The 27,846-nt window shown below is 41.0% G+C and overlaps 2 protein-coding genes and 2 pseudogenes across 2 annotated transcripts; 3 read left to right on the forward strand and 1 right to left on the reverse strand.

Moving 5' to 3' along the window:
* The window catches only part of LOC132234517 (adhesion G protein-coupled receptor E2-like), a 674,172-nt pseudogene that overhangs the window by 252,726 nt on the left and 393,600 nt on the right, over positions 1–27,846 (forward strand).
* Positions 4,393–5,316, reverse strand: LOC132234164 (olfactory receptor 7A5-like). The gene has a single exon (XM_059695209.1). The coding sequence runs from the start codon at positions 5,314–5,316 to the stop codon at positions 4,393–4,395; it is 924 nt and encodes a 307-aa protein (XP_059551192.1).
* Positions 17,880–18,681, forward strand: LOC132234399 (olfactory receptor 7A10-like; annotated as a pseudogene).
* Positions 23,896–24,852, forward strand: LOC132234400 (olfactory receptor 7A5-like). The gene has a single exon (XM_059695391.1). The coding sequence runs from the start codon at positions 23,896–23,898 to the stop codon at positions 24,850–24,852; it is 957 nt and encodes a 318-aa protein (XP_059551374.1).

The following is a 27,846-nucleotide window of genomic DNA, read 5'->3' on the forward strand; positions in this document are numbered from 1 at the left end:
TGAAAGCATTAGAAAGAAACACACCCTTCCCTGAGCCTCTAGCCCTGCACACCTCTTGTCTCTGGGCTAGGATGATTAGACACAGTGACTCAGGTAAATTTTTTTAGGTTCCATCCTTGCTGACCCTTTCCTGCTGTACCCATTGGCCTCCCAGGCTCACCTGGATGAGTCTCTGAGAGGAAGGTCTCCGTGTAGAAGTCTGAATTGCTCCCTGGATGGTTGATGATGAGACTGAAGCTCTGCCCCACATGAGACAGCAGGAAGGAGTGAAGCATCAGTTCCTGAGCCAGCTTAGGAATGAAAAGCAACAGTTATGTCCTGTCCCCCAGCGTTGTACAACTGAGGACGGCACAGGGGAGATATCTACAGCTCTCTCTATACCTGCTAATCAGGTGCTATTCCAACTTCTAAGCACATGATTTCTCTATGGGCCTCTGGAATAGGCAGTAAAAAAAATTTCCCTAATGATTCTCTAATCCCAGGTGACCAGGTTGTAAGTCAGTGTATTTAGTTTTTATGACTCCTTGTCTTGATGTCTCCTGCTTTCTAGAGGCTGAAAGACCTACTACTAACTTATCCCATCCCTGTCTTCCCTTTTTCTTCAAAGTCTGATTAGGGGTGGGACACAGCTCTGATGTCTTTAGAGAATTGCTATTCTCCTCTTCAATATGGCAGAACTGCACTCCTTTGATATGCAATCCTCGGTACCAGACTCTTTGGCTTCCTGACACATTTGTCAAAAATAATTAGGGATTTTATACTTATACTAGAGGGCCAGTGCATGAATTTTGTGCACTCGAGCAGGAGGGTCCCTCAGCCCAGCCTGAGCCCTCTCACAGTCTGGGAGCCCTTGGAGGATGTCGAACTGATGGCTTAGGCCCACTACCAGGGGAAGCAGGCCTAAGCCGTCAGTTGTACATCCTTAGCACTGCCGTGGAGGCTGGAGAGGCTCTCGCCACTGCTGCTGCACTCACCAGCTGTGAGCTCAGCTCAGGGCTTCTGGCTGAGTGGCGCTTTCCCTGTGTGAGCCCACTGACCACCAGGGTGCAGCTCCTGCATTGAGCGTCTGCCTCCTGGTGGTCAATGTGTGTCATAATGACTGGCTGTTCCACTGTTCGGTTGATTTGCATATTAGTCTTTTATTATATAGGATAACCAGTTAAAAGGTATCCTTTAGAGCCTCACAAAATATTGATTAATTTTCCTCTCCAGTGTGCCTCTGGTGGTTGAGCATTGTCCCATGCACCTATAGGTTGTTGGCATGCCTGTTTGCACGCTTGATTCCCAGCAGGGGTTGTGCAGGAGGCAGCCCATCAATGCTTCTCTCTCATGGATGTTTCTGTTTCTCTTTCTCTCTAAAAATTCAATAAAAACATTTTAAACTATTCATTAATTATAAGAGATACATTTCGATATTTTTATGTCACGTGACCTGAGCTTATCATTTTATAGAAATTGTTTGATTTAATCTTTAGGACAGTCCATTCTATTAGGTAATATTTCTTTTTGAAATGACCATGCAATTTTATTCCCATTCATTCTATTAATGTCAGGCATTACATTGGTTGATTTCTATCTTTTTTTTTTTTAAATCTGTATTGTTGAAAGTATTACATATGTCCCCTTTTCCCCCATTGACCTCTCCCAACTCTCCCAGGCCCCACCTCCCCCAGGCCTTCACCACCCTATTGTCTGTGTTCATCAGTTATGCATATATACATATGTGATCATTGGTTGATCTCTTTCCACCTCACCCTCCCCTGCCTTTCCTCTGAGATTTGATAGTCCATTCAATGCTTCTGTGACTTTGGGTCTATTTTTATTCATCAGTTTATATTGTTCACTAGAGGCTCAGTGCATGAAATTCCTGGGAATTGAGCCTAAACCAGCAGTTGGAAATCCCTCTCAATTCTGAACTGCTGCCTCCTAATTGTTCACCTGCTTGCCTTCCTGGTAACCCCTAACTGCCCCCCTCTGCTGGCCTGATTGCCCCTCACTGCCTCTGTGTGCCAACCTGATTTCCCCAAATTGCCCCCTGTTGCTGGCCAGGTCGCCCCCAATAGCTCCCTCCCTGATGGCCTAGTTGCTCTTAACTGCCCCTCCCGCAGCTGGCCTGGTCATCCCTTACTACCCCCCTTGCTGGCCTGATCGCCCCAAGCAACCTACTGTCCAGTCATTTGGTTTTCCCTCACTAACCCCCCTGCTGGCTTAGTTACCCCAAGCAGCATGCTTGTTCAGTTGTTTGGTTGTCCCTCACTAATCTCCTGCCAGCCTGGTCACCCCACTCAGCCTGGTTGTTCAGTCCTTTGGTCATCTCTCACTAAACACCTGCCTGCCTGGTCATAGGCAGCCATCTTGTGAGGGTATGAGGGTCAATTTGCATATTACATCTGTATTATATAGGATTATATTCCATAAATGAGTGAGAGCTTTTGATATTTAGCTTTCTCTGACTGGCTTATTACACTTAGCATAATGCTCTCCAGATCCATCCATGCTGTTGCAAATGGTAAGAGTTCTTTCTTTTTTACAACTGTGTAGTATTCCATTGTATAGATGCATCACAGTTGTTATTTTTTATTGTCTAAAATTTTACATATGTCTCCTTTGTCCCTGATTGACCCCTTCTCCCCAACCCCCCCCCCACCATTTCCACCCCCGAGGGCAAGCCCCACCACCCCTGTGTCTGAGTCCATTGGTTATGCTAATATGCATGCATACAAGTCCTTTGGTTAAAGTAAACTGGATAAAAAAAAAGTATACTGGTGAAAATCCTTAAATTGTGCTGGTCTTTTCAATTCCTATTCCATCTTGGGTATCTGGGGTTCTGTGCTATCACTTCCTAAGTCTGTCATGCCCTGCATGAACTCTTGTTTGGAGAACTTGCACTGTGTTGCTGCTCTGAACTTCCATGCAATGATCATCACAGAATTGCTGTATGCCATCTATTCCAATTTTATTTTTACCTTGAGGATCATTGTATCTAGTGCATAGATGTTCTAACTTCTTGTCCAATGATCCTTTTACACAGTCTCATATATACAATTCAGGATTGGGGGGGGGGGGTGGAATTGGTCTGTTAGAATATCTAACTTCCAGTCATTTTGAGACAGGCAACTTACTGCTGGTTTTTCACTAGGTTGTGTGAAGATCATAAAGTAACCCAGGTTATCCTTCTTCAATGACTTAAACTTGATCATTATGTGTCCTCCAGGCCTCTTCCCTCCTCCTCCAGCTCCAGAGTGAATGGAGGATAGATGGATCCTCTCCCAGGCTCCTGGGCTCCAGTTCATGCACAGTGCGGGGCAGCCCTTGGCACAGCTGAGAAAGCATCTCTGGGCCCAGGAGAGGCTTCACCCAAATGAATAAGGAAACTTATACATGGACATCCTATTTAACAGTTTATTTTTTTATTTTTACTATTATTTTATTATTTATTTTTTTAGAGAGAGAGGAAGGGAGACATAGATTCAGCAGTAGACATAGATAGGTAAATGATAGGTAACAGAAAAATAGGTAGATGGATAGCTAGCTAGCTAGCTAGATAGATAGATAGATAGATAGATAGAGACAGAAGCATTGATGTGAGAGAAAAACATTGATTGCCTCCTGAATGCACCCCACCAGGGGTGGAACCCACAACCTAGCTATATGCTCTGACCTGGAATCAGACACACAACACTTTTTTGGTGCACAGGAGGATGCTCCAACCAACTGAGCCTTTGGGCCAGGTCAATATTCCACACTTTAATGACATTCAGCATGAAAAATATTTTTGTAGAGTAATAAAATGTATGGCTGTTTTTTGCTTCATCATATTTAAGGTCATCTCTGACTGTAACCATATTAGATCACTCTATTTATTAAAATGTATGTATGCATGTAGATATTTCTTGGAAACCTGTATTGAGTAGTCAATTGTTGCCAGTGGCTAAGGTAGGCATATGGACACACAGTTGAATAACAGAATGAAGACTATAATACTAGGAGACCAGCTATAAAACATCCTAGCATGTTAAAGTCTACATTATCAAGAAGAGTTGTGCAGTTAGTGCTATAGAAAATAATGATGAACATATAAGTCAAAACTGTGGTCTCAGACGTTCTTCTACAATGCAATTATGTGAATGAATAGCAGCCAAGTATAGTTTTGTCCCTAGGGGTAATATAATTCATGACTATTCTTTCAGAAAAACAATAGAAATTATAGTATATGTAATAAGAGAATAAATTATACTAAAGTAAGTCGTGTTAACTCATGAGATAAATGGGTATTTACTATTCCTTATGTTCCAAAGGTTGGATTAATTTGTGTCAGGCTTCTGACTCTGATGCTTGAAACCTGAATTCCTGGGCAATTCTTCAGCCTAGTAAAGTTGGCCCTTGAAAAGCTTACCTGCCAAAGAATCTTTGCAGGGCCCTCTTTATGTCATTGTTCCTCAGACTGTAGATGAAGGGGTTCAGCATGGGTGTAACCACAGTGTACATCACTGAAGTTGTTGCACTTGATTGTGCACTGTGGGCAGCAGTAGAGCTGAGGTAAACTCCAAGGCTTGTACCATAAAATAAGGAGACAACTGAGAGGTGAGATGCACAAGTAGAAAATGCTTTATACTTCCCCTGAGCTGATGGGATTCCACATATGGAGGAAAGTATCTTAGAGTAAGAGTAAAGGATTCCAGCAAGGGGACCACCACCTAGCAGCCCAGCTGAAAAGTACATTAGAATATTGTTAAGAAAATTGTCAGAACAGGCAAGTTGGATCACCTGATTGAGTTCACAGAAAAAGTGGGGGATTTCCAAGTCTGAGCAGAAGGACAGTCTCAACACCATTAAGCTATGTAGCAAGGAAACCATGGCACTCAGGATCCAGGACACCAGAACCAGCAGTCCACAGAGCCGGGGATTCATGATGACCATGTAGTGCAGGGGGTGGCAGATGGCCACAAACCGATCATAGGCCATCACGGTCAGAATAAAGTTGTCCAACACTGCAAAAAGTGTATAAAAATACATCTGTGTGATGCAGCCTTCATAGGTGATGACTTTGCTCTGTGTCTGGATGTTCCATAGCATCTTTGGGATGGTGGTGGAGGTGAAACAGATGTCTACCAAGGACAGGTTGGAGAGGAAGAAGTACATGGGTGTGTGGAGGTGGGAGTCTGAGCTGACAGCCAGGATGATGAGCAGGTTTCCCAACACAGTGACCAGGTACATGGAGAGGAAAAGCCCAAATATGAGGGGCTGTAGTTCCAGTGCCTGTGAAAGTCCCAGGAGAAGAAATTCTGAAATTTGTGTACCATTGCCTGGTTCCATGTGTTGGAGGTGACTACAAAAGAAAAAAGATAGAAAAAAATGAATAACTAATTTTCACATTAGCAAGCATTAGTAACTGAGAATAAATGTCACATTTATATTTTAGAGTCAGGAAAATAATGTCCATTTTTGTTGTGTGATCTGGTTCCCATTAATGTTTCACTATTGGCAGTTTTCATTAGAATTTCCTTTTCTTCAAACGTAATGTATACTTTTTTTTTTTTTTTTTTTTACTGAGGATATCTTTCATGCATTTGAAAAATATATATTGACTGTAGGCCATGTTTTAGCTCTGTTCAGAGTATGGGATGCTTTAAAACTAAAGTCTACAAACTAATGATGCAGCAATAATATAATCAAATAAAAATGATAATATAATATATCTGATGGTGGAGATGCTATAAAGAAAAGTAAATCACATTAACTGTAGAGAGTGGATAGAGGGTGTTCTTTTTTATAGAGTTTAGCCAAGACTTGCCATCGGCTGACACTTTAACACAAACCTCAATGAAGACTGAGCGAGAGACTAAGAGGGAAATTGTTTCCCCGGGAGAAGGAACAGCCAGTACAAAGGCCCTGAGGAACATGATCACTCATTAGCTTCCCTTGAGTAAGGGCATTTTGTTAAAAACACACATGAAGTAGAAAAGAAATTTTAATTAGATTTGGAGATATTCCCCCCCCCCCCCAAGCTGGTACAGGAAAGCCTCACTGCATAAATGTAAACTGACTGTGCTGCCTCTGTGGCATTAAGATTTAAGGTACAATGGGTGACCTCTATTTCTCCATCGACATAACTATAGTGACTTTTTTCTCAGCACCCTATACCTTTGCCTAGAATTTGGTCAGTCCTCAATTTATATTTCCTAAATGCATGCCAGAATTGCTCCTTAAAAGTAAAGAATGCATGGCCACTGGGAGAAAAGGCTGAGTGTGGGGTAGGAATTCCTGCCAATTGTTCCAATAGAGAAAGTAAATGGGTAACAAATCCAAGAATATATGCAGCCCTGCCAATAATAAAGTAATTAATTCAAAGTAAAACTATTTAGTATCCTCTTCAGACTCATTAAATACTATTTTTTCATGTGAATACCCAGCATGAGAGAAGATACTGCAATGAATGTCTCACAAATCGCTATTGTAAGGGACCAACTCCCTGACTGGTCAGGATCTTTTTAATAAACACAAAACATGCTCAAATGCACACAATCTTTGAAATTTAATACAAACACTCTCACTCCACTGCACTGTTCTTCCCACCTAATTTTCTATTACCTTCTTGCTAAAAATAAATCACAGATATGTTTTCATTTTACTGCAATCATTTTATGCATCTCACTCATTCTACAATGTCATCCAACTGGACTCTCATTCTTATCACTTTATTGTCAACTATGGTCCTTATAATGCAGATTCCAACAAACACATCTTTCTTACTGTGTTACCTAAATTAATTACAAGTTAATTCTTTCACCCAAAATGCCAACACAGTGAGCTCTTATCTCTGGCCTAGATTGTTTGGACTCTCAGGTGACTCAGGTTAAAATTCTCAGGTTCCATCCTCCTTGACCCTCTCCTGATGTATCTACTGGCCTCCTAGGCTCACCTGGATGGATCTCTGAGAGGAAGGTCTCCGTGTGGAAGTCTGAATTGCTCCCTGGATGGTTGATGAGGAGACTGAAGCTCTGCCCCACATGAGACAGCAGGACGGAGTGAAGCATCAGTTCCTGAGCCACCTTAGGAATCAAAAGCAACAGCCATGTGCTGTCCCCCAGCATTGTACATACAGGACTGCACAGGGGAGATACTTACAGCTCTCTCTATACCTGTTCATCAGGCACATTTCCCTTGTGTTATTCCAACTTCTAAGCACATGATTTTCCTTTGGGCCTCTGGAATAAACAGAACATGATGTCCCTAATGATTCTCTAATCCCAGGTGACCAGGTTGTAAGTCAAGAGTACTTAGTTTTTATGTCTCTTTCTCTTGAACTTTCCTGCTTTCTACAGATCGAAATTCCTACTACCCTACCCCATTCCTGACTTCTCTTTTTCTTCAAAGTCTGATTTGGGAGGACACTGACCTTATATCTCTGGAAAATTGCTATTCTTCTTTTCAATATGGCAGAACTAGTCTAGTTTGATATGCAATCCAGGGCACCACACTTTTTGGGTTCCTGACACATTTGTCAAAATAATGAGGGATTTTATACTTATATCACCAGTTAAGAGCTGTCATTTACAGCCTCATAAAATATTTATTAATTTCCCTGGTCAGTGTACCTCAGGTGGTTCAGCATAGTCCCATGTACCTATAGGTTGTTGGTTCGATTCCTGGTAAGGGCACATGCCCAGGTTACAGGCACGATCCCCAAGGGAGGTTGTGCAGTAGCCAGCCCATCAATACTTCTCTGTCATGGATGTCTCTCTCTCTCTCTCAAAAAAAAAATCAATAAAATATATTAAAATATTTATTAATTATAAGAGATACATTTAGATATTTTTATGCCACATGACCAGAGCTTATCATTTTATAGGAATTGTCTCATTTGATTAGTAGAAAAGTCCATTCTATGAGGTAGTCCAATCTAATAAAAGAGAAACACGCAAATTGACCGCACCTCCGCTAGGCCCCAAGCCATGCCCACCAGCCAATCAGAGTGACTACATGCAAATTAATCCAACCAAGATGGCAGCTGGCAGCCACGGAGCTGGAGCAAGCAGGAGGCTTGGTTGTCCTGGTGATGGAGGAAGCCAAGCTTCCCTCCTGCCCTGGCTGGCTGTGGCCTCCACTCAAGGCAACAAAGTTTCAATTATAGAAGATAAATAAATCCCAGATACCTGCTTCCAGTCAGCCTCCACTGGGAGCTTGGGTGGCTGGGGGCTGTGGCCAGCCTGCAAACAGCCATCAGCCCCTCACCCAGACTGGCCAGGCACCCCAGCAGGACTCCACACCCTGAAGGGGGTGTGGCCAGCCTGAAAACGGCCCTCAGCCCCTCACCCAGGCTGGCCACATCCTCATGGGGTGAGGGTCCCCGCTGAGGGGCTTGTCCAGCCTGCAAACAGCCATCAGCTCCTTATCCAGGCTGGCCAGGCACCCCAGGGGGTATCCCCACCCTGAAGGGGCTGTGGCAAGCCTGCAAACAGCCATCAGGCCCTCACCCAGGCTGACCAGGCACCCCAGCAGGGACCCCCCTCCCTGAAGGGGGTGTGGCCAGCCTGAAAATGGCCCTCAGCCCCTCACCCAGACTGGCCAGGCACTCTAGCGGGGACTCCCACCCTGAAGGGGTTGTGGCCAGTCTGAAAACAGCCATCAGCCACTCACCCAGGCTGGGCAGGCACTCCAGTGGGACCCCCACCCTGATCCAGGACACCCTTCAGGGCAAACCAGCCGGCCCCCACCCATGCACCAGGCCTCTATCCTATATAATAAAAAGGTAATATGCAAATTCACCCTAACAGCAGAACGACTGGGAATGACTGGTCACTATGACACACACTGACCACCAGGGGGCAGACCCTCAATGCAGGAGCTGCCCCCTGGTGGTCAGTGTGCTCCCACAGGGGGAGCTCTGCTCAGCCACAAGCCAGGCTGAGGGCTGCCAGCATAGAGGTGGTGGCGGGAGCCTCTCCCACCTCCTCAGCAGCACTAAGGATGTCTGACTGCAGCTTAGGCATGCTCCCCACTCACAAGTGGACATCCCCTGAGGGCTCCCGGGCTTCCAGAGGAATGTCTGACTGCCAGTTTAGGCCCGATCCCCTGGGGAGCAGGTGGACATCCCTTAAGGGGTCCCAGACTGTGAGAGGGCATAGGCCAGGCTAAGGGACCCCCTCCCCCCGGCCCGAGTGCACAAATTTTTGTGCACCAGTCCTCTAGTATTATTATAAACTCTATTTCCCATTGCAGAAATGAGGCTTGAAGGAGTTTACTGATCTTCTCAGAGTTCAAACTGATAAGAGATGGGGTTTTGATTGCCAGGATGCTTCTAGCTTTCACTGTGGGGCAGTGGTTCTTAACCAGAGATGACCTTGTCTCAGGGGCAATTTCACAATGTCTGAAGGATGCGGCTGAACACTGACAATACCCAACACACGCAATTATCCTGCCTCAATAGTCCCCATGAAAAGGTGAGAGCACCTAGTCTAGACCAGCACTTCTCCAACTTCACTGTGCATATGAGTCACCCAGGAGTCTAGTTTGAATGCAAAATATGACTTATCAGGTCCTGGTAGGCTCGAGAGTCTGAGAATCAAAGAATCACCATGTGATGTTGATGCTGCAGGCCCTTGTCTGAGAACCACTCTTTGAGTAGAAGGCTGTGGTTCTGTGTTAGAATCAGTTCCAAGTAGTTTTAGATCTTTTGAATTAAAAATCATAGTTTCATGTAATTTTGGACAAATAAGGTATTCACTCATTCTGGAGGCTGTTATAAATTCATTGTTCACTTATTTCATATAAGCATTCATGAATGACACCATATAATATATTTCTGAAAAATGCCTTCTTCAATTTTTTTATATAAATTTCCTTGAGAAACCAAATTATATATTATTGAAAAAGATTTTGTAGTATACAGAGTAAGCACCTCCAAAAGATGCTAATATCCTATCCCTAGAAAATTGTAATATGTCATTTTTTCTTAGTAAAGGAGGATTAAGATAGTAGATGGGATATGTTTGCTAATCAACTGACTTCAAGATAAAATTGGCTGGCATCAAAAGCAAGAATAAACAAATGATAACACATCAAACAAAAAAGCTTTGCACAGAAAGTCTACATCAACAAGACAAAAAAGCAACATAGTGAAGATATTTGCAAATTATATATCTGATAAGGGATTAAAAACCAAAATATATAGATAATGCATATAACTCAAAATAAACAACAGACAATTAAATTTATAAATGGGCAGAAGACCTGAGTAGGCATTGCTACAAACAGACATACAGATGAGGAATAAACACATGAAAAGATGCTCACTATTACTAATTATCAGGGAAATGCAAATAAAAAACACAAGGCGATATTACCCCATGCATGTCAGAATGACTATTATAAAAAAGTCAACAAACAGCAAGTGTTGGTGAGGATGTGGAGTACAGGGATCCCTCACTCGTTGTTGGTGGGATTATAAATTGATGCAGCCACTATGGAAAACAGTATGGAGATTCTTCAAAAGGTTAAAAATATAAGTACCATATTACTCAGAAATTGCACTTCTGGGTATTTATCTGAATAAAATGAAAAAAAAAATTTGAAAAGATATATGCCCCCTTATGTTCATTGCAGCATTGATTACAATAGCCAAGATATGGAAGCAACCTAGGTGTCCACTGACAGATGAATGGGTTAAGAAGATGTGGTACATATATACAATGCAATATCACTCAGCCATAAAAATAATGAAATCTTGCCATATGCAATAACATGGATGAACATAGAGAGTATTACATTAAGTGAAATAAGTCAAACAGAGATAACAAATTCCATATGATTTCACTTATACATGGAATTTAAAGAAGAAAACAAGAAAATAAACAAAATGAAACAGAAACAAACCTATAGATACAGAGAACTCACTGCTGCTTGCTGGAGAAGAGGGAGTGTGTTGTGGTGGTACAAGGGGTAGGGGGTTAAGAAGTATAAACATCCAGTTATAAAAGAAGTCATGGACTACAATGTACAGCTTAGGGAATAGAGTCAATGATACTGTAATAATTATGTATGGTGACAGATGGTTACTGGACTTATTGTAGTGATCACTTTCTAAGATGTATCACTATGTTATTCACCTGAAACTAATATAACATTGTATGTCAATTAAATTGGCAATAATTACGTAGGTGAGGCTAATGTAATCCTCTTTGAATATGGAAGAGGAAGGAAGAATATATAGTTGGTATCAGAGAAAGATTTTAAAAATGCTACACTGCTGGCTTTAAAGATGGAGAAAGGGCCACGCGTCCAAAGTAGGGAATTTTGCCACTTGTGACAACATGGCTAGACCTTGAGAGCCTTATGCTGAGTGAAGTAAGTCACACAAAGAAAGACCAGTACTGTGTGATCTCACTTATTTGTAGACTCTAAGTAGGATGGTGGCTACCAGGGACCCTGGGCTGGGCCAAATGGGGGGATGTTGATCAAAGGGTACAAATTTCTAGTTAAAAGATGATTAAGTTCCAGGGATGCAATGTACAGCATGGTGATGATAATTAACAATTTTTATCATATACTTGAAAGTTGCTATGAGAATAGATTTTCAGTGTTCTCACAAAAATAAGTGCTAATTATGTGAGGTGAGGAAGGTATTAACTAATGTTATGGTGGTAATCGTATTGCAGTATATAAATGTATGAAATGAACACTTTGTACACCTCAAACATACACAATGCTATAGGGCAATCATATATCAATAGAGCTGGAAAAATACAGAAGAGATGACATGATTAGTATGGCATTCATGTTTTTTTCTCCCAGGTCTATGGCAATAAAGCTGAAGTAATCAGTGGTCCATACCTTTTATTGCAGTAGTCATGTTCAAAAGTTGTCAGAAACACTGAATTAGTGACTACTGAACCCTTGCTCCTAGGGAAAAATGCAGGGTTTAGGTTCCCGAAAGCCTCTACTTACAACATTTTTTTCAGCCTATCAAAAATAGCTTTGTGTTGCATGTATTTTTGTTTAAGAACATATCATTTAATATGTAGTCTTTTTAAAAAAATATTTTAATTGAATTCAGAGAGCAAGGGAAAGGAGAGAGAGATAGAAACATCAATGATGAGAAGGAACCATTGATCGGCTTCCTCCTGCTCAATCTGGGGATCGAGCCCACAACTCTGGCATGTGCCCTGACCAGGAATTAAACCATGACCTCCTGGTTCTCAGATTGATGCTCAACCACTGAGCCACACTGGCCAGGCAATGTGTGGTATTCATCCACTAACATTGAGCTCATGGCCAACGTCCCTATAACTCATTTCTGAATGAAGCTTATCTAACACGTATTTTCTCCATAAGTCATATCACAGCCTTCTTGCACTTAGACACACTAGCAAGTGTTTCAGCACTACACTTGGGGGACAATTTCAACAGTGACATCACCAACAGAAAGCACAAACATGTGAATCATGGGGCACTACATAGACTATGAAAATGACATGTTTATTGTATCAGAGCTGAAACAAGGAGGCCGAACCTTGCCTTGTTGAACCTCAGATTGAAAGGGGCCAGAAGGCAAGCCCAAATTCTGGCTGAAGGCGGATGCTGCACACCTTCCTGCTGTCTTGCCTATGAACAGAACTTTAGTCTCTATCATCAACCATTCAGGGAGGAATTCAGACATCCCCACAATGACCTTCCTCTCAGAGATCTTATCCATCCGGATGAGTCCAATAACCCAGCTGATCTTACATGAGAGAGAGGGTCACAGAATGAAAGCCAAGAACATTTACCTGTTGTCAACTGAGAGCTGATTCTACTTAGCCCAGAGGCAAGAGATTGCTGTTTGTTTGCTTGATTAATTAATGTATTTATTTCAGTGGCTACATAAGAGTTGATAGTGTGACTTCCATTCATACCTTTCATGGCCTTTCATATTTTTTATCATTATATTGCAATCACATCAGTGCTATTAAAATATGTTGAAATTATTAAATTAAAACTGTGATTCTAATCGTGGGTGATTTTCCCCCCAAGAGACATTGAGTAATGTCCAGAGAGATTTGTGACTGTCACCCTGGAGAGGGGTGGGTGGAGGCAGGGATGCTAAACAACCTTCAATTCACAGGGCAGACCTAACCACAGAGAACAGTCTGTCCCAGATGCCAATAGTGCTGAGGCTGAGAGACTCTGAGTTAAATAGCATCACTATTTGTAATATTTATGACTGACTTCATTTTTTACCCAAAATTGTAACGCTTTCTGCTAGAAATTAGAGGACCCCCTCTTGCTACCAGTTAAAAAGTTCCAACCCCAATCAACGTGACTGCTCTTCCATTTTTTTACCCAGGCTAATGGGTACAAAAGGCATTTCTTTTTTAAAAAATATATTTTTATGGATTTTAGAGAGGAAGGGAGAGGGAGAGAGAGATAGAAACATCTATGATGAGAGAGAATCATTGATCGGCTGCCTCCTGTACATACCTTACTGGGGATTGAGCCCTCAACCTGGGTATGTACCCTTGATCAGAATCAAACCCAGGATTCTTCAATCTGCAGGCTGACACTCTATCCACCAGCCAAACCAGCCAGGGCACAAAAGGCATTTCTTGTTGTATTCCCAAACTATTACTCAGTTTCTGAAAACTTAATTTATTTTCCCATTTTTGTATAGCATTTCAAATTCTTACTAGAAATCATTCTTTCTCAATTGACTTTTGTAGGACATATTTTGACCATAAAATTTTAAATATTTTATTTAAATAAAACTATTTTCTAACTACTGAGTTTCCTGCTTTAAGACGTTTTTGCCCACCTGTAAATTTTATATGGAATTTCTAATGTTCATAAAAAATGTATTGTTGATCTTACATGGAGTTTGTAATCACTATAACATCTTGAAAGATATCTGAGGGTGAGGACCAATTCAATATTCTTTCAGGTAGCCATTTATGCTAGCTTTCATGCAAAAATTCAAACTTTTAAAACTATATTGAAGTATAAACTTGCCATATGGTAAAGGTTCATATTCATTGACATCTAATTCCAGATTCATTTGGTGAATAGCTGAGCATTTGCTATGTGTCAGAACATTCTAGAAACATACTACATTATATGCTTTTAGATCTAGCTCTTTACAATTTAATAGTCAACCTACATTGATATTATTAAATGATTGTATTTTGTGTCTTGTTTCAGTTAGTGTTTAATTCTCCATTCTATTTTGCTTGCTACAGATGTTTTGAAACTACTCATTTTAACCTGGTTTCATTATCCTTTCTTTCTTTCTTTTTTTTTTTTTTATCACTGTTCACATTCTTAGTTTTGTCTCTCTGTAAGTGCACATCTAATCACATACCTTTGTGAAAAATCCAAACGTGAATAAAGCAGGAGAAGTCCTTGCTCTTTTGATCATGCAGTATAATAGTGAGGGCAGAGAACAATGAAATAAATGTGTGTTTAAAATGTTGTCCTCAGGAAGAATCATATGAAGAAAGCTATCTATATAATAAAGATCCAGGGACCTAACTACCTAAGGCTTGACCAGACCAGAAGTAAGTGCTTGGTTGCTGTGGTGACCCAGCACTGACTGGGGGCTGTGGGCGTCTGGACCCAGCTCTGACTACCTAGGGTGCTGTGGATCAGGCCCAGAGAGAGGCCTGCAGAGAGAGAGGTAGGGTCTGATCCATAACCTCTGTGGCAGCTGTTGATGAGAACTTACTCTCTTTCTCTCGGCCTGGCCAACAGCCATGCCTCCATTTCTCTCCAGGCCTCTACCAGGGCTGCTGATCAGCCTGCCTTTCTGGTCAGGCCCTGTTGATTGGCCCAGAGACGCTGACTGGCATAGAAACTGACCAATCAGAACCAAATCTGGGTGAATATAAGGAGCCAATGGCTGCCTAGGAGGCAGAGCTTTTGATGCTGACTGGCCTAGAAACTGACCAATCAGAACCAAATTGGCCAGCAGAGAAGGGCAGTTGGGGGGAGATCAGGCCTGCAGAGGAGGGAAGTTAGGGGTGATCAGGCAGGCAGAGGCAGTTAGGGAGATCAGGCAGGCAGGCAGAGAGGTTAGGGGTGATCAGGAAGGCAGGCAGAAGCAGTTAGGGGCAATCAGGCAGGCAGGCAGGTGAGTGGTTAGGAGCCAGCGGTCCCAGATTATGAAAGGGGTGTCTGACCGCTGGTTTAGGCCTGATTCCACAGGGACAGGGACTAAAGTGGTGGTTGGACGTCCTCCAAGGGGTCCCCAATTGGAGTGGGTGCAGGCTGGGCTGAGGGAACCCCACCCCCCTCCGTGCAAGACTTTGGTGCACTGGGCCTCTAGTTCAGTATAAAGAGAGAGAATTGTCATGGTGTGGGCAGGATTTATAAAGCATGGTCTGGGGAGGATTTGCATGTTGGACGAAGACTGGAACCAGGACCAGAGTGTGCTCACAGGGTGTGTCAAAAAAGATGAAAACCCAAAGCCCTAAAATAACACAGAAAAGGTGCCACATAAGAAAAGGGAGAAAAGTGCTAACCTCATCCCCTATCAGACCACATAAAAACAAACTGGTCAAGTGACTATGAATAGGTACAGAAAACAAGTCTTCTACTGCTTGATAACAAAATTACCCAACTTTAAAAAAATAATTTATGTTTGTGTGGTGTTGGTTGATTCCTTTACTCATTATAAAGATATACAAAATGGAAGATATTTTTGTCTTTTGGACAAACTTATTTTTATTTACTTATTGTTTTGCTGGCATCAATGGAATGTATTGAGGGTTTAAATATTGCATGACCCAAGAATATTTTTCTTCCTCACAATCTTTTGGGGACCACCTAAGCTAACTAAATAATCTCTATTCCTCCTCATCCATTTCATTCTTTTCTCCCCAATCTCCCTCTCCTCTGCATTATTGAACAGATTTTATTATGTTTTATAAATACAAGGCAGAAAATGGCCATCCTGGTATGGAACCCCACGTTTATTTGTCTATGGTAGGCTTAATATTTGGAATTTTCTGGAACCCATTTCTACATTAGACAGGTGAAAGTTAACTGATCTGGCCACCTTGGCTTGTATCCATTCCTAGCATATCCATTCCTGACACAGATATGGGAATAACTATTGAGGAGGCCATAATGGTGTGTGTGTGTGTGTGTGTGTGTGTGTGTGTGTGTGTGTGATTTGTGGATGTGAGCAGTTCTCAGACCAAGGGTAGCTGCACTCATACAATCCAAGGTGGCTCATACAATATGGAGCCAGAACTTAATCAGAGCAGGTACTAAGGAGGGTATCTGTTTCTTTTCACAGGACACCTTTGCAACAAGAATAATGGAGCTTAAGTGGTAGTATGTATGAGGAAATTCCTGTCCCCGAGACCTCAGCAGTAGCAGCCAGGCCACCTCACTTCTCAACGTGTCTGCCATGACTTCTTGTCACTCTCCCTCATGCTTGTTCACCTTCTAAACTGGCTTCACTTTTTTGATTGAACATTTGAAACAAGCACGTTCCTCAGGGCCTTTGCACTGGCCAGTCCCTCTGCCCTGCACACACTTCCCACAGAGCCTTGTGTCTCCCTTCTTCGGTTGTGTTGCACAAAAAAATTATCAGGGACAAAAGCTTTTCTTTTTTTTCAAAATGTATTCTCATGGATTTCAGAGAGAGGAAGGGAGAGAGGGAAAGAGATAGAAACATCAATAATGGCGGAGATCATTGATCAGCTGCCACCTGCATGTCCCTGCTGGGGACCCAGCCCACAATGAGGCCGTGTGTCCTGACCAGGAATCGAACTGTGATCTTCTGGTTCATAGGTTGACGCTAAACACTGAGAAACACCAACCTGGCCTAAAGCTTTTCTTAAAAATAACAACAACAACATTGTCTATTGAGCCAAATGCCAGCCAGGAAAGGACCGAGTCCTGGGCATGAAGTTGAAAACACCAGCAGCAGAGTGAGGCACAGAAGACACGTGCACTGTCCTGGGGCCGTTCTAGGACAGGTACCAAGGAAGAAATGTTTACTACTTTTGATTGGTTACAGGCAAGAGTCCTGAAAGCTCATGCATGTGCAGGATGCAGGGGCATCTAGTGGTCACTACAGAAATTGATTCAAGTTCCAACATACGTGTGAGCAGCCTTTGGTATGTGGACTCACAGCTTTTACCTGGTTGACTAATCTTGTCTTTTTCTCTCACTCTCTGGCCTCAGTGTTATTTAATTCAGGACATCACAGAATTTCCCCCTTTTCACTTAATTATCAAATCACTTATTTAAGGTCTCTGTTCAAATGTCACCTTGTTTGCAGACCCACCTACAAACCCATGAAAACCAGAACTCCGTAGTCACCTCTCTCCTTTAGATGTGCTTTCCTTTTCTTCATACCAGCGGCCACCGTATGAAATAACTTATTATTTCATCATTTAATTCTACATTCTTTTCTCCCTCATTGCATTGTAGAGACTTTTGTTCTTCAGCATTCTATTCTCACAGCCTGGACAGTGCCTAAACATGGTCAGCATTTAATTTACATTCCTGAGAAACATGAAGAAATTCTCATTAAAACTGTAGAATGAATACATGAACCCCCTCAGAGACATAGGTGATTTGAACAAATATTACATATCAGGGGGTGGTACTGGATATCCCCTACAAGGGAACAATAGTCATACACAATATTAAAATTTATGTCTAGCCTACAAAATACGAATTGTCACATTTCAGGTATGTGAGCAATGTATGTTTGTGTGAAAATTAGTCATGTTACTTTCATTTTTCTGGGTAGCCACCTCCACCTTGTGGAACCTGTGAATCTTACAAAAATTTCAGAATTTCTTCTGGAATTTTTTGAGAAACCAGAATTGCAGCCCCTCATATTTGGACTTTTCCTCTCCATGTACCTGATATTTGGGGTTTTTCTCTCCATGTACCTGATCACTGTGTTTGGAAACTTGCTCATCATCCTGGTCATCAGCTCAGACTCCCACCTGCACACACCCATGTACTTCTTCCTCTCCAACCTGTCCTTGGTAGACATCTGTGTCACCTCCACCACCATCGCAAAGATGTTGGTGAACATCCAGACACAGAGCAAAACCATAACATATGAAGGCTGCATCACCCAGATGTATTTACATATATATTTTGTTGGGTTGGATGTTTTTCTCTTGACTGTGATGGCCTATGACCGGCTTGTGGCCATCTGCCATTCCCTGCACTACATGGTCATCATGAACCCTCAGCTCTGTGGACTGCTGGTTCTGATATCCTGGACCATGAGTGTCCAGCATTCCTTGCTACAATGCTTAATGGCATTACAACTGTCCTTCTGCATGGATGTGAAAATCCCTCACTTTTTCTGTGAACTCAATCACATGATCAAACTTGCCTGTTCTGACACATTTTTAAATAATATGGTGATCTATTTTTCAGCTCTTCTGCTTGGTGGTGGTCCTTTCACTGGGATTCTTTACTCATATTCTAAAAGAGTCCTGCATACAGGGACTCCCATCAGCTCAGGGGAAGTACAAAGCATTTTCTGCTTGTATGTCTCACCTCTCAGTTGTCTCCTTCTTTTATGATACAGTGTTAGTAGTGTACGTTAGCTCTGCTGCTACCCACAGCTCACACTCAGGTGCCATAGCTTCAGTGATGTACTCCGTGGTCCCACCCATGCTAAACCCCTTCATCTACAGTCTCAGGAACAGGACATTAAACAGGCTCTGAAGACATTATCTGTGACGGAAACTACAAACTGGCCAGTTGTCCTAACACTGAAGATGTGCCCATGATGGCAGAGGTCAAAGGCTCAGAGTCAGATACTGTGATTATTTTTTCACTATGGAAGTAGAACTTGCTTTTTCCATTGATTTCCTGGAATTTCTGTTTCTTTGACCTCATCTTCTCTATTCAATTTATGTAACTCAATTAAGCTTTCTGCCCTCTCAGATATCCAACAGCTTTTCTCTTTGCTGGTTTCCTACTTTCCCAAATTTATTTCCATATGGATCAGATATTTTAAAAATCCCATTTAACTAATGGACAACATGGATTTTTTTAGAAATAATTTTTCTCAAATGACATATATCATACTAAATAATTTTTGTACCTAAAAAATCATCCTGAATGGTATTACTTCTATGGAAAAATTTCATTGGATAAATGTATATTCACTTTTTAATCTTAACGTAAATTTGCCACCTGAGTGACTTAAAACAACACACTTATGCTCTTACGATTCCTGAAGTCAAACAGGAAATGAGTCTCAGTGGGCTAAATTCAATTTGCAGGGCTAGGTTTGTTCTGGAGGCCACAGGGAAGAATCTACTTTCTTACTCCATACTTAGATTATAGTGTAATATTTCTAAATATATTCTTTATAATTAATGAATATTTTATAGTGAGGGACTAAATGACAGTTCTTAACTTGTAAATAAGGTTGAAATGCCAAATTGTTTTGGCTACTGTGTCATGAAGGCCAGTGTGTAACACACAAAGTTTATATCAAAGGAACTTAGTTCTCTCCCTTGTTGAAAAAGAAAAATAGCTATTTTATGTAGATTCAGGGACTGTGTCCTTATCATAAACCAAGATTTGGAGATTAGAGTTTCCTAGTCCAGACTAGAAATATCTTAAATCAGGGTTGGTATAAGGTGCTGGGAGGTTAATTCTCTGGAAGCCAACAGATTTTATGAGGAAGAACTAGTAAAAACTAGACTAACTTGACTTCTAAGCTGGGCTTTTGGGAACACAGAATCTCCAGGAAAACATTCCCTTCTGCCCATACCCACAGGGAAATCAGGTGATTAGGAGTTGGAGTAACACGACAGAAATGCACCTGATGAACAGACATAGGGAGCTGTAAATATCTCCTCATCTCCAGTCTCTCAGCATGTGTGATCTTGGGCTGGATGCGACATGGTTTTTGCTTTTGGAATCCTGAGTTTGTCTAGGAGACCTGTGCTTGCCTCCTTCCTGCTGTCTTGTCTGGGCAGAGAGCTTCAGTCCCCATCATCACCCATCCAGGAGGTTGGACTTTCCCAAGGAGACCTTCCCCTCAGAGTTCCCAATCAGGTGAGTCCAGAGGTCCAGTAGGTACTACAGGAAAGGGTTAGAGAGAGTCAAAGCCAAGCACATGTACCTGAGGTGTCTTGATAGGCATCAGCCTATGATTGAAAGTTTGCCCGATTAATTATTGATTAGTTTATGATGCTAAGAGGAGATGTGAACATTGAACTCAGCAACACATGGGTAATTGTTGGCAATTAACTGGTGGAAACCCAATTAGAGGTGGTAATGGGAGTCATAAATTATTTCAAGTAAAAGTAGAATGTATAAAATAATTTTTGCAACTAAAGGCAATAGGAAAGTAGAGTACTAGGGGTGGAGAGTGTCTAGTAAATTGAGGGCAGTTTTCCTTTATTTTTACCATGAGGTCTATTCAAAAGACCCAGATTCAATATATTTCTTGTAAATATTACCTTGCATCAGTAGTTCAGAAGACATACATTTCACAACATCTTCTTTCACTCTGGTTATTCAATTCACATGAAAAAAATGTATTTGATAAGTAAAAGGAGGTGTGCTAAATAGCTTAACTTTGCAATTACTTCATTACCTGTGACCTGAATATATTTCTGAGTTAGTTATTCATTTGCTTTCTCTCTTGTAAATTGTCTGTACAAGTGTTGACTTTTGTATAGTGGGATCAGAGTGTTTTTACTTCTGTTTTTCATTGCATTCTCCAAAACAAGGAATTGGAGGGTTTTCCTCATTCACTTTGTTGTCATTGAGTACCTTCATGTATGTATATGTGGGGAATTATGAGTGTTTATTAATAGTGTGGGCTCCACTCTATCACTCAGTCAGACTGTATTCTCTTCATCATTTTTTTATTTTTCACTTTTCTTAAGGAGAAAAAGTCAGCTGCTAATTTTATATTCTTCACTTAGGAATCATTACTATAAAACAAGAATGAAAGTGAATGTTCTGAGTAGTTGGTACTAACATATCACTCTACACACATATGGCCAAGTCGTTATTCCTTATTGGGGTTTTTTTGGCCTTTGTCATTAGCTGTATTTCCAAAAATTTGCATCATCTTCTACCATCCTCTGGAAGGCATCCTTTTTTATATTTGTCTACAGATTACCTTTACCTTCCATAGTATATTTGAATTCATATATCTTTATATCTGAGGGAAGATCAACCAATAAACTTGTATGCATATATGCATAACCCATGGACACAGACAATGGGGTGGTGAGGGCCTGGTGGTGATGGGAGGGAGGATGAGTGTGCTGTAAGAGTTTAATGGGGAAAAAGGAGGACCTGTGTAATATTTTCAACAATAAATATTAAAAGAAAAACATAAATTATAACTTAGACACTGCTTTGAAATCACTTTGTTTAACCAAGTTTCATTCTCCCTGTAATTCCATTCATTTCATAACTTCACATTTACTTAAATGTGTTCCTATGTATGTGCCTGTATATTCACAAACAGTTTTGAAAAGACAAAGGTGAATAAAACAGGTGAAGCTTGTTTGGATCTGGCACAGTGATGGTGAAGACAGAGTACAATGAAACAAATATTTGCAGGACAATGTGCTCAGGCTTAAATTGTATGAACGAAGTCACTCAGTGTAGAAGGATGGCTCCTCATGGCGTGTGCAGCATGTATTGCTCATGTCCTGGGAGGCCTTTGTATGTTGGAAGAATACCAGAATCAGAATTAGATTGTGCCCCTTGATTTGTCAAAAATGAGATCAAAACCCAGAGTCCAAGGAAAACAATGATGCTACATAGGAAAAGTGAGAAAGGGGCTTGTCTCGTCTGACATTAACTGTGTAAAAACCAACTGGTCAAGTAAATATAGAAGAGGCACAGAAAAATTAGTCTTCCACTGCTTGATGTTAAAAATATTTAACCTGTGTTGTTTTTGTGTATTTCCTTTTGTGAATATTGGTTTGTTTTTTGGTAATTTTTTACTTTGCATAGTCAATCTGTAAGGTGTTTCATACCCTGTATTTGTAACTACCTCTGTCTTTTGGAGAAATTTATTTTTTCTCCTTGATTATTTTTGCTTGGCCTCAGGGGGTGTTATTAGGGTTGGAAAGCTGCTAGAATCCAAAGAAGATTTTGCTTCCTCATCATCTCTCAGGGACAAGCTGAGCTCATTAGATCTCTTTTCTTAGATATCATGTGCATTTTATTGCTCTCTCTCCTGCTATGTTTATTTAACCTATTGTTTATGTTTCTTTAAATACAGGGCAGAGAATGGGAATAGCAATATGAAACCTCAAGCGTATTTGTCCATGGGAGGCTTATGATACGAATATCTAGGTACTATTTCTAAATTCTTTTAAGAAAAGATACTTGATCTAGACCTAATCTGGAACATGGTCCATACTCAATATATAGGATGTCCCCCCCCCCAAATGTATATACACTGTACAATCTGGTAGCTCAATGTATCTACTCATAGCCTACATAGTGCAGGAGGGAGCGAGAAGGACATGGATATAACAGATGAAGGGGTCCTGGTTTATTGTGTGTTTGCCTTAAAAACTAAGAGCAGTCCTCAGAGCAGAGGTACCTGGGCTCATATATTCCAACTAGAGGCCCGGTGCATGAATTCACGCACTGGTGGAATCCCTCGGCGTGGCCTGTGGGGATCGGGCTGAAACCAGCAGTCCAACGTTGCCTGCTGCTCTTGCTCATCCTGGCTCCACTGTGCTTGCTGCTGCCACTTGGTAGGCTCACTGCTGCTCTGTTGCGGTCTCCGGATTGTGATGGCCAGCCTTAAGCCCTGCATCTGGTGCCCGTTGGTCAGCTGAGTGGCGCTCCCACTGTGGGAACGCACTGACCACCAGGGGGCAGCTTCTGCATTGAGCGTCTGCCCACTGGTGGTCAGTGCACATCATAGCGACCAGTTGAACGATCAGTCACTTAGGCATTTATATATATAGATGTGACTCTAAAATTAAGAGAAGGTAACAATGAAGAGATCCTTTTCAATTCACTGGATGCTTTGGCAACCAGATTAATAAAGTGCAACATTTACCTAGTGTGCACAAGGCACCCTCAATGACTTGAAGTTTCAACAGCAACATGCAGGATACCTTGTTTCTTATTATTTTCTGACACCATCTCTCAACCTGCTCTGCCTTGCTCATTCCCCCAGAATGGGTCATTTTGAGCATTGATTTTGTGAAACAAGCATCTTCCTCAGGGCCTTTGCACTGGCTGATCCTTTTGTCTGCCAAGAATATCCATCTTAGTCTCTTGCATATTCTTCATTAAGGGGTCTGTTTAACTGTCATCTGTTGGCAGGTCTTGGCTAAACTCTATAAAAATGAACACCTCTATGCATTCTCTTCATTTAATGTTATTTACTTTTCTTTATAGCATCTTCACCATTTGATATGTGATATTATCATTTTTATTTGATTAATTTTTTTGTCATTAGTTTATAGAGACTTCTCTTTTTCAGCATTGCATATTGTGAACAGTGCCTGGAACATGGCCTATAGTCAAGATACAGGATGCTCCCTACCCCCAAAAATGTATACACACTGTACAATCTGATAGCTGGATTTTATAAATTAAATGCATTTTAATAAATACTACCTTTATTTTTATTCAAAGTGTGGGTTACATTTTTTGGGACACCCTATATATACCTCAAGTGAATGAAAGATATCCTCAATAAAAAAGCAATATACATTATGTTTGAAGAATTCATTGATGGTAAAAAAGGAAACTCTAATGAGAAATGGCAATAGAGATGACTTAATGGAAACTAGATCATATACCAAATATAAAAATTATTATCCTGATTCTAAAATGTAAATGTGTCATTTATTCTCAGTTACTAATGCTTGCTAATGTGAAAATTAGTTATTCCATTTTTTTTTTTTTGGTAGTCACTTCTGACACATGGAACCAGGCAATGGTACACAAATTTCAGAATTTCTTCTTCTGGGACTTTCACAGTCACTGGAACAGCAGCCCCTCATATTTGGGCTTTTCCTCTCCATGTACCTGGTCACTGTGTTGGGAAACCTGCTCATCATCCTAGCCGTCAGCTCAGACTCCCACCTCCACACACCGATGTACTTCTTCCTGTCCAACCTGTCCTTGGTAGACATCTGTTTCACCTCCACCACCGTCCCGAAGATGCTGTGGAACATCCAGACACAGAGCAAAGTCATCACCTATGAAGGCTGCATCACCCAGATATATTTTTATATCCTTTTTGCAGTGTTGGATAACTTTATCCTGACCATGATGGCCTATGACAGGTACGTGGCCATTTGCCACCCTCTGCACTACTTGGTCATTATGAACCCCAAGCTCTGTGGACTGCTGATTCTGGTGTGCTGGATCCTGAGTGCCCTACATTCCTTGTTACATAACTTAATGGTGTTGGGTCTGTGCTTCTGCTCAGACTTAGAAATCCCCCACTTTTTCTGTGAACTCAATCGGGTTCTCCAACTTGCCTGTTCTGACACTTTTCTTAACAACGTTTTGATTTATTTTTTAACTCCGCTGCTGGGCTTTGGACCCCTTGCTGGAATCTTTTACTCATACTCTAGAATCGTTTCCTCCATACGTGCAATCCCATCAGCTCAGGGGAAGTATAAAGCATTTTCTACCTGTGCATCTCACCTCTCAGTTGTCTCCTTATTTTATGGTTCAGTCCTAGGTGTTTACCTCAGCTCTGCTGCTTCCCAGAGCTCACACTCAAGTGCAACAGCCTCGGTGATGTACACTGTGGTCACACCCATGCTGAACCCCTCCATCTACAGTCTGAGGAACAATGACATAAAGAGGGCCCTGGAAAGATTCTTTGGCAGGTACGCTAACTGTAGCAATCTGAAGGAGTGCCCATGAAAGCCGGGTTCAAAGCCTCAGAGCCTGATGTTCTGACACAAATAAAGCCAGTCTTTGGCCCATACATAATTCTCATTTATCTGATGAGTTAACATGAATTACTCTAGCATAATTTATTCTTTTATGACATATCATTCCAAGTAATTTTCTATTGTTTTCCTCAAAGAGTAGTCATGAATTAGCCTATTTCTATAGACAAAATCCACTTGGCTACTAAGGGCATTTGCATAATTTTAAAATATATTTTATTGATTTTTTACAGAGAGGAATGGAGAGGGATAGAGAGTTAGAAGCGTTGATGAGAGAGAAACATTGATCAGCTGCCTCCTGCACACCCCCCACTGGGGATGTGCCCGCAACCAAGGTACATGCCCTTGACCCGAATCGAACCTGGGACCTTTCAGTCCACAGGCCGACGCTCTATCCACTGAACCAAACTGGTTAGTGTGCATAATTTTATTGTACAGGAAAATCTGAGACCCCAGTTTTCATTTATAAGTTCATCATCATTTTCTATAACACTGTCATTATTGTTCTCCTTGATAATGTAGACTTTAACATGCTAGTATATTTTATAGCTCCTCTCCTGGTTTTATAGTCTTCATTCAGCTGCGTATCCCCATGCTTATCATGTCCACTGGCAAAAATTGACTAACTCATGTTTCCAAGAAGTATCTACATGGAAATATAAATTTTAATAAATAGACTGATCTAATATGGTTATAGTCTTAAGTGTTCTTAAATATGATGAAGCAAAAATAAACATACAACTTGTTACTACTCAAAATTTTTTTCATGGCATACATCTACTCATTGAAGTGTGGATATGTGGTCTATGGGAAGGGTCCTTACTCATTGGGGTGAAAAATTACCTGAAGTGTTTTATGTGCCTTTTCTGAACTATTTTCCTGTTTCTGATGAAAAACTTTCAATGTGCTCCCTAAAATGTGCCTCCTTCTAGTGCTCTAAGCTAATATCTCCCCTTTTCTAAACTTTTTCAAATTCACCAAAGGGAGTGAACAATCTCAATATCATACAATATATATATCTTCTTTATACTCAGGAATATCTTCAATCTTTATTACCAAAGGATGAATCACACAGGAATTGAAATCCTGCCCACTCATCACAAAATTTCCTGCAAAAACATTCATGTCTTTCCTCTCTGCCCTGACTACTTGGAAGGGAGCCTCAGTGGAGGCACTTCTATACAGTTATCTGAAATGCATTTGAATAACAGAGTGATTGTGAGTGTTGTCCTTAAATATCAGTACAAATGCCAAAAGTAAGAAGTAGTAGATTACTATCATTTCCCTCAGTTCTGTTCACTTTGGTTATAGGATCAATTCATTATTGCTATATAACAAGGCATCATAAAGGCAAATGGTTTAATATAATTCCTTTATTTTCTAGTGGGTTTGTATAGTGGGGTGGGTGTTCTATTCTCTGCTGGTCTCTTCATGAGTCTGTAGTCAGTTGGGGTGTCTCTGCTGACCTTGGCTGGGCTTTCTAATGTATTAGGGGCTCAGCTATGGTGACTGATCTAGGGAGGACTTGGCTGGAATAAATGAGCTCTGTCCACCTGTCCTGCCCTTCTCTGGAAGGCCCCCTGGATTTGTTCACATGGCTCAGCCAGGGTTCTGAGTGAGAGCAGTGGAAATGCACCAAGGCCTGATAAAGCACACTGTCACTTCCACAATATTTTATTGGCCAAAACAACTAAAAAATCCTAATTCCAGCCAAGATTCAAAGATGGAAAAGAAGACTACCGCTCTGGCAGGGATGAGCTCATGGTCACATTGTCCAAGATATGGAAACAAACAAAGAATTGGGACCATATCTGCAAATAGACAATCATTTGTTTAAATTTTAATTCAGTAAAGTTTTATTTCTGCATCCACCCTCAACAGCTCAATAATTTAGGGAAGAAAGTGAAAGTACAAATACGTTTCATGAGCAGATGTGGAAATTCTACACTAGAAGATCAGGCCCTTACAAACATAAACATCACCCCTCTGTAGCTTCCTCCCACTTATCATTTCTAAGCTTAAAAAGTAAAACATTTTCCTTCCAGATATCTAGAGTCCATGGACTTAACTCATTGGTTAACAGAGTTAGAGAGCTGTTGCTTTCCTGATACTATCTTTTTTGACATCCTCATGTAGACATTGCTTCTCTTTTTATTGACCTGCTCTTAACATATTTGTAATGACTTCCAATCTGACACTTGTATTTGTTGGGGTGGGGTCCTGATGGAAGGAGGTGGCATTTGAAATGCACATACAACAGAGAAATAAGTTTTTGAGAGAATAGAGTTGCTGCCATTATGCTGAACGAAAGAAGCCAGTCACAAAAGGACAAATTCTGCATGATTTCACTTATATGACATATCTGAAGTAGTGAAATTCATAGAAACAGAAAGTTTAATGGGTGTAGAGTTTAAGTTTTGCAAGATGAATTAGTTTTGGTGGTTGGTTGCACAATAATGTGAATGTACTGAAGAGTACTGAACTGCACACTTTAAAATTGTTACAATGGTAAATTTTATGTGTTTTTTATCACTCAAAATTTTTCAAAAGAAGAAAAGAATTTTGACAGGTGCTACAACATGGATGACCCTTAAGGATATTATGCCAAGTGAAATAAACTAGTCATAAAAAGACAAAAACTGTATGACTCCAGTTTTTTAAGGTCCCAAAAGAAATCAAACTCAGAGACCAGAGGTATAATGGTGGGTGTCTCCGGCTAGAGGACGTGGAAGAGGAATGAATGTTTAATGGGGACCGAGTTCCAGTTTGTGAAGATGAGAAAGTCTGGGGCTGAATGGTGGTGATAGTTGCATGGAAATGTACTGAATGTCACTGAACTGTCCACTTAAATAATGGTTAAGATGGTAAGTTTTATGTTACATGTATTTCACCACATTAAAAAAAAATCCTGGGCAGGAGGCTAAGAGTGGCCACACCTAGCATTCTTTTCCTTTGTGCTCAGACA

This window comes from Myotis daubentonii, chromosome 5 (assembly GCF_963259705.1).
Source record: "Myotis daubentonii chromosome 5, mMyoDau2.1, whole genome shotgun sequence".
NCBI classification, from domain to species: domain Eukaryota; kingdom Metazoa; phylum Chordata; class Mammalia; order Chiroptera; family Vespertilionidae; genus Myotis; species Myotis daubentonii.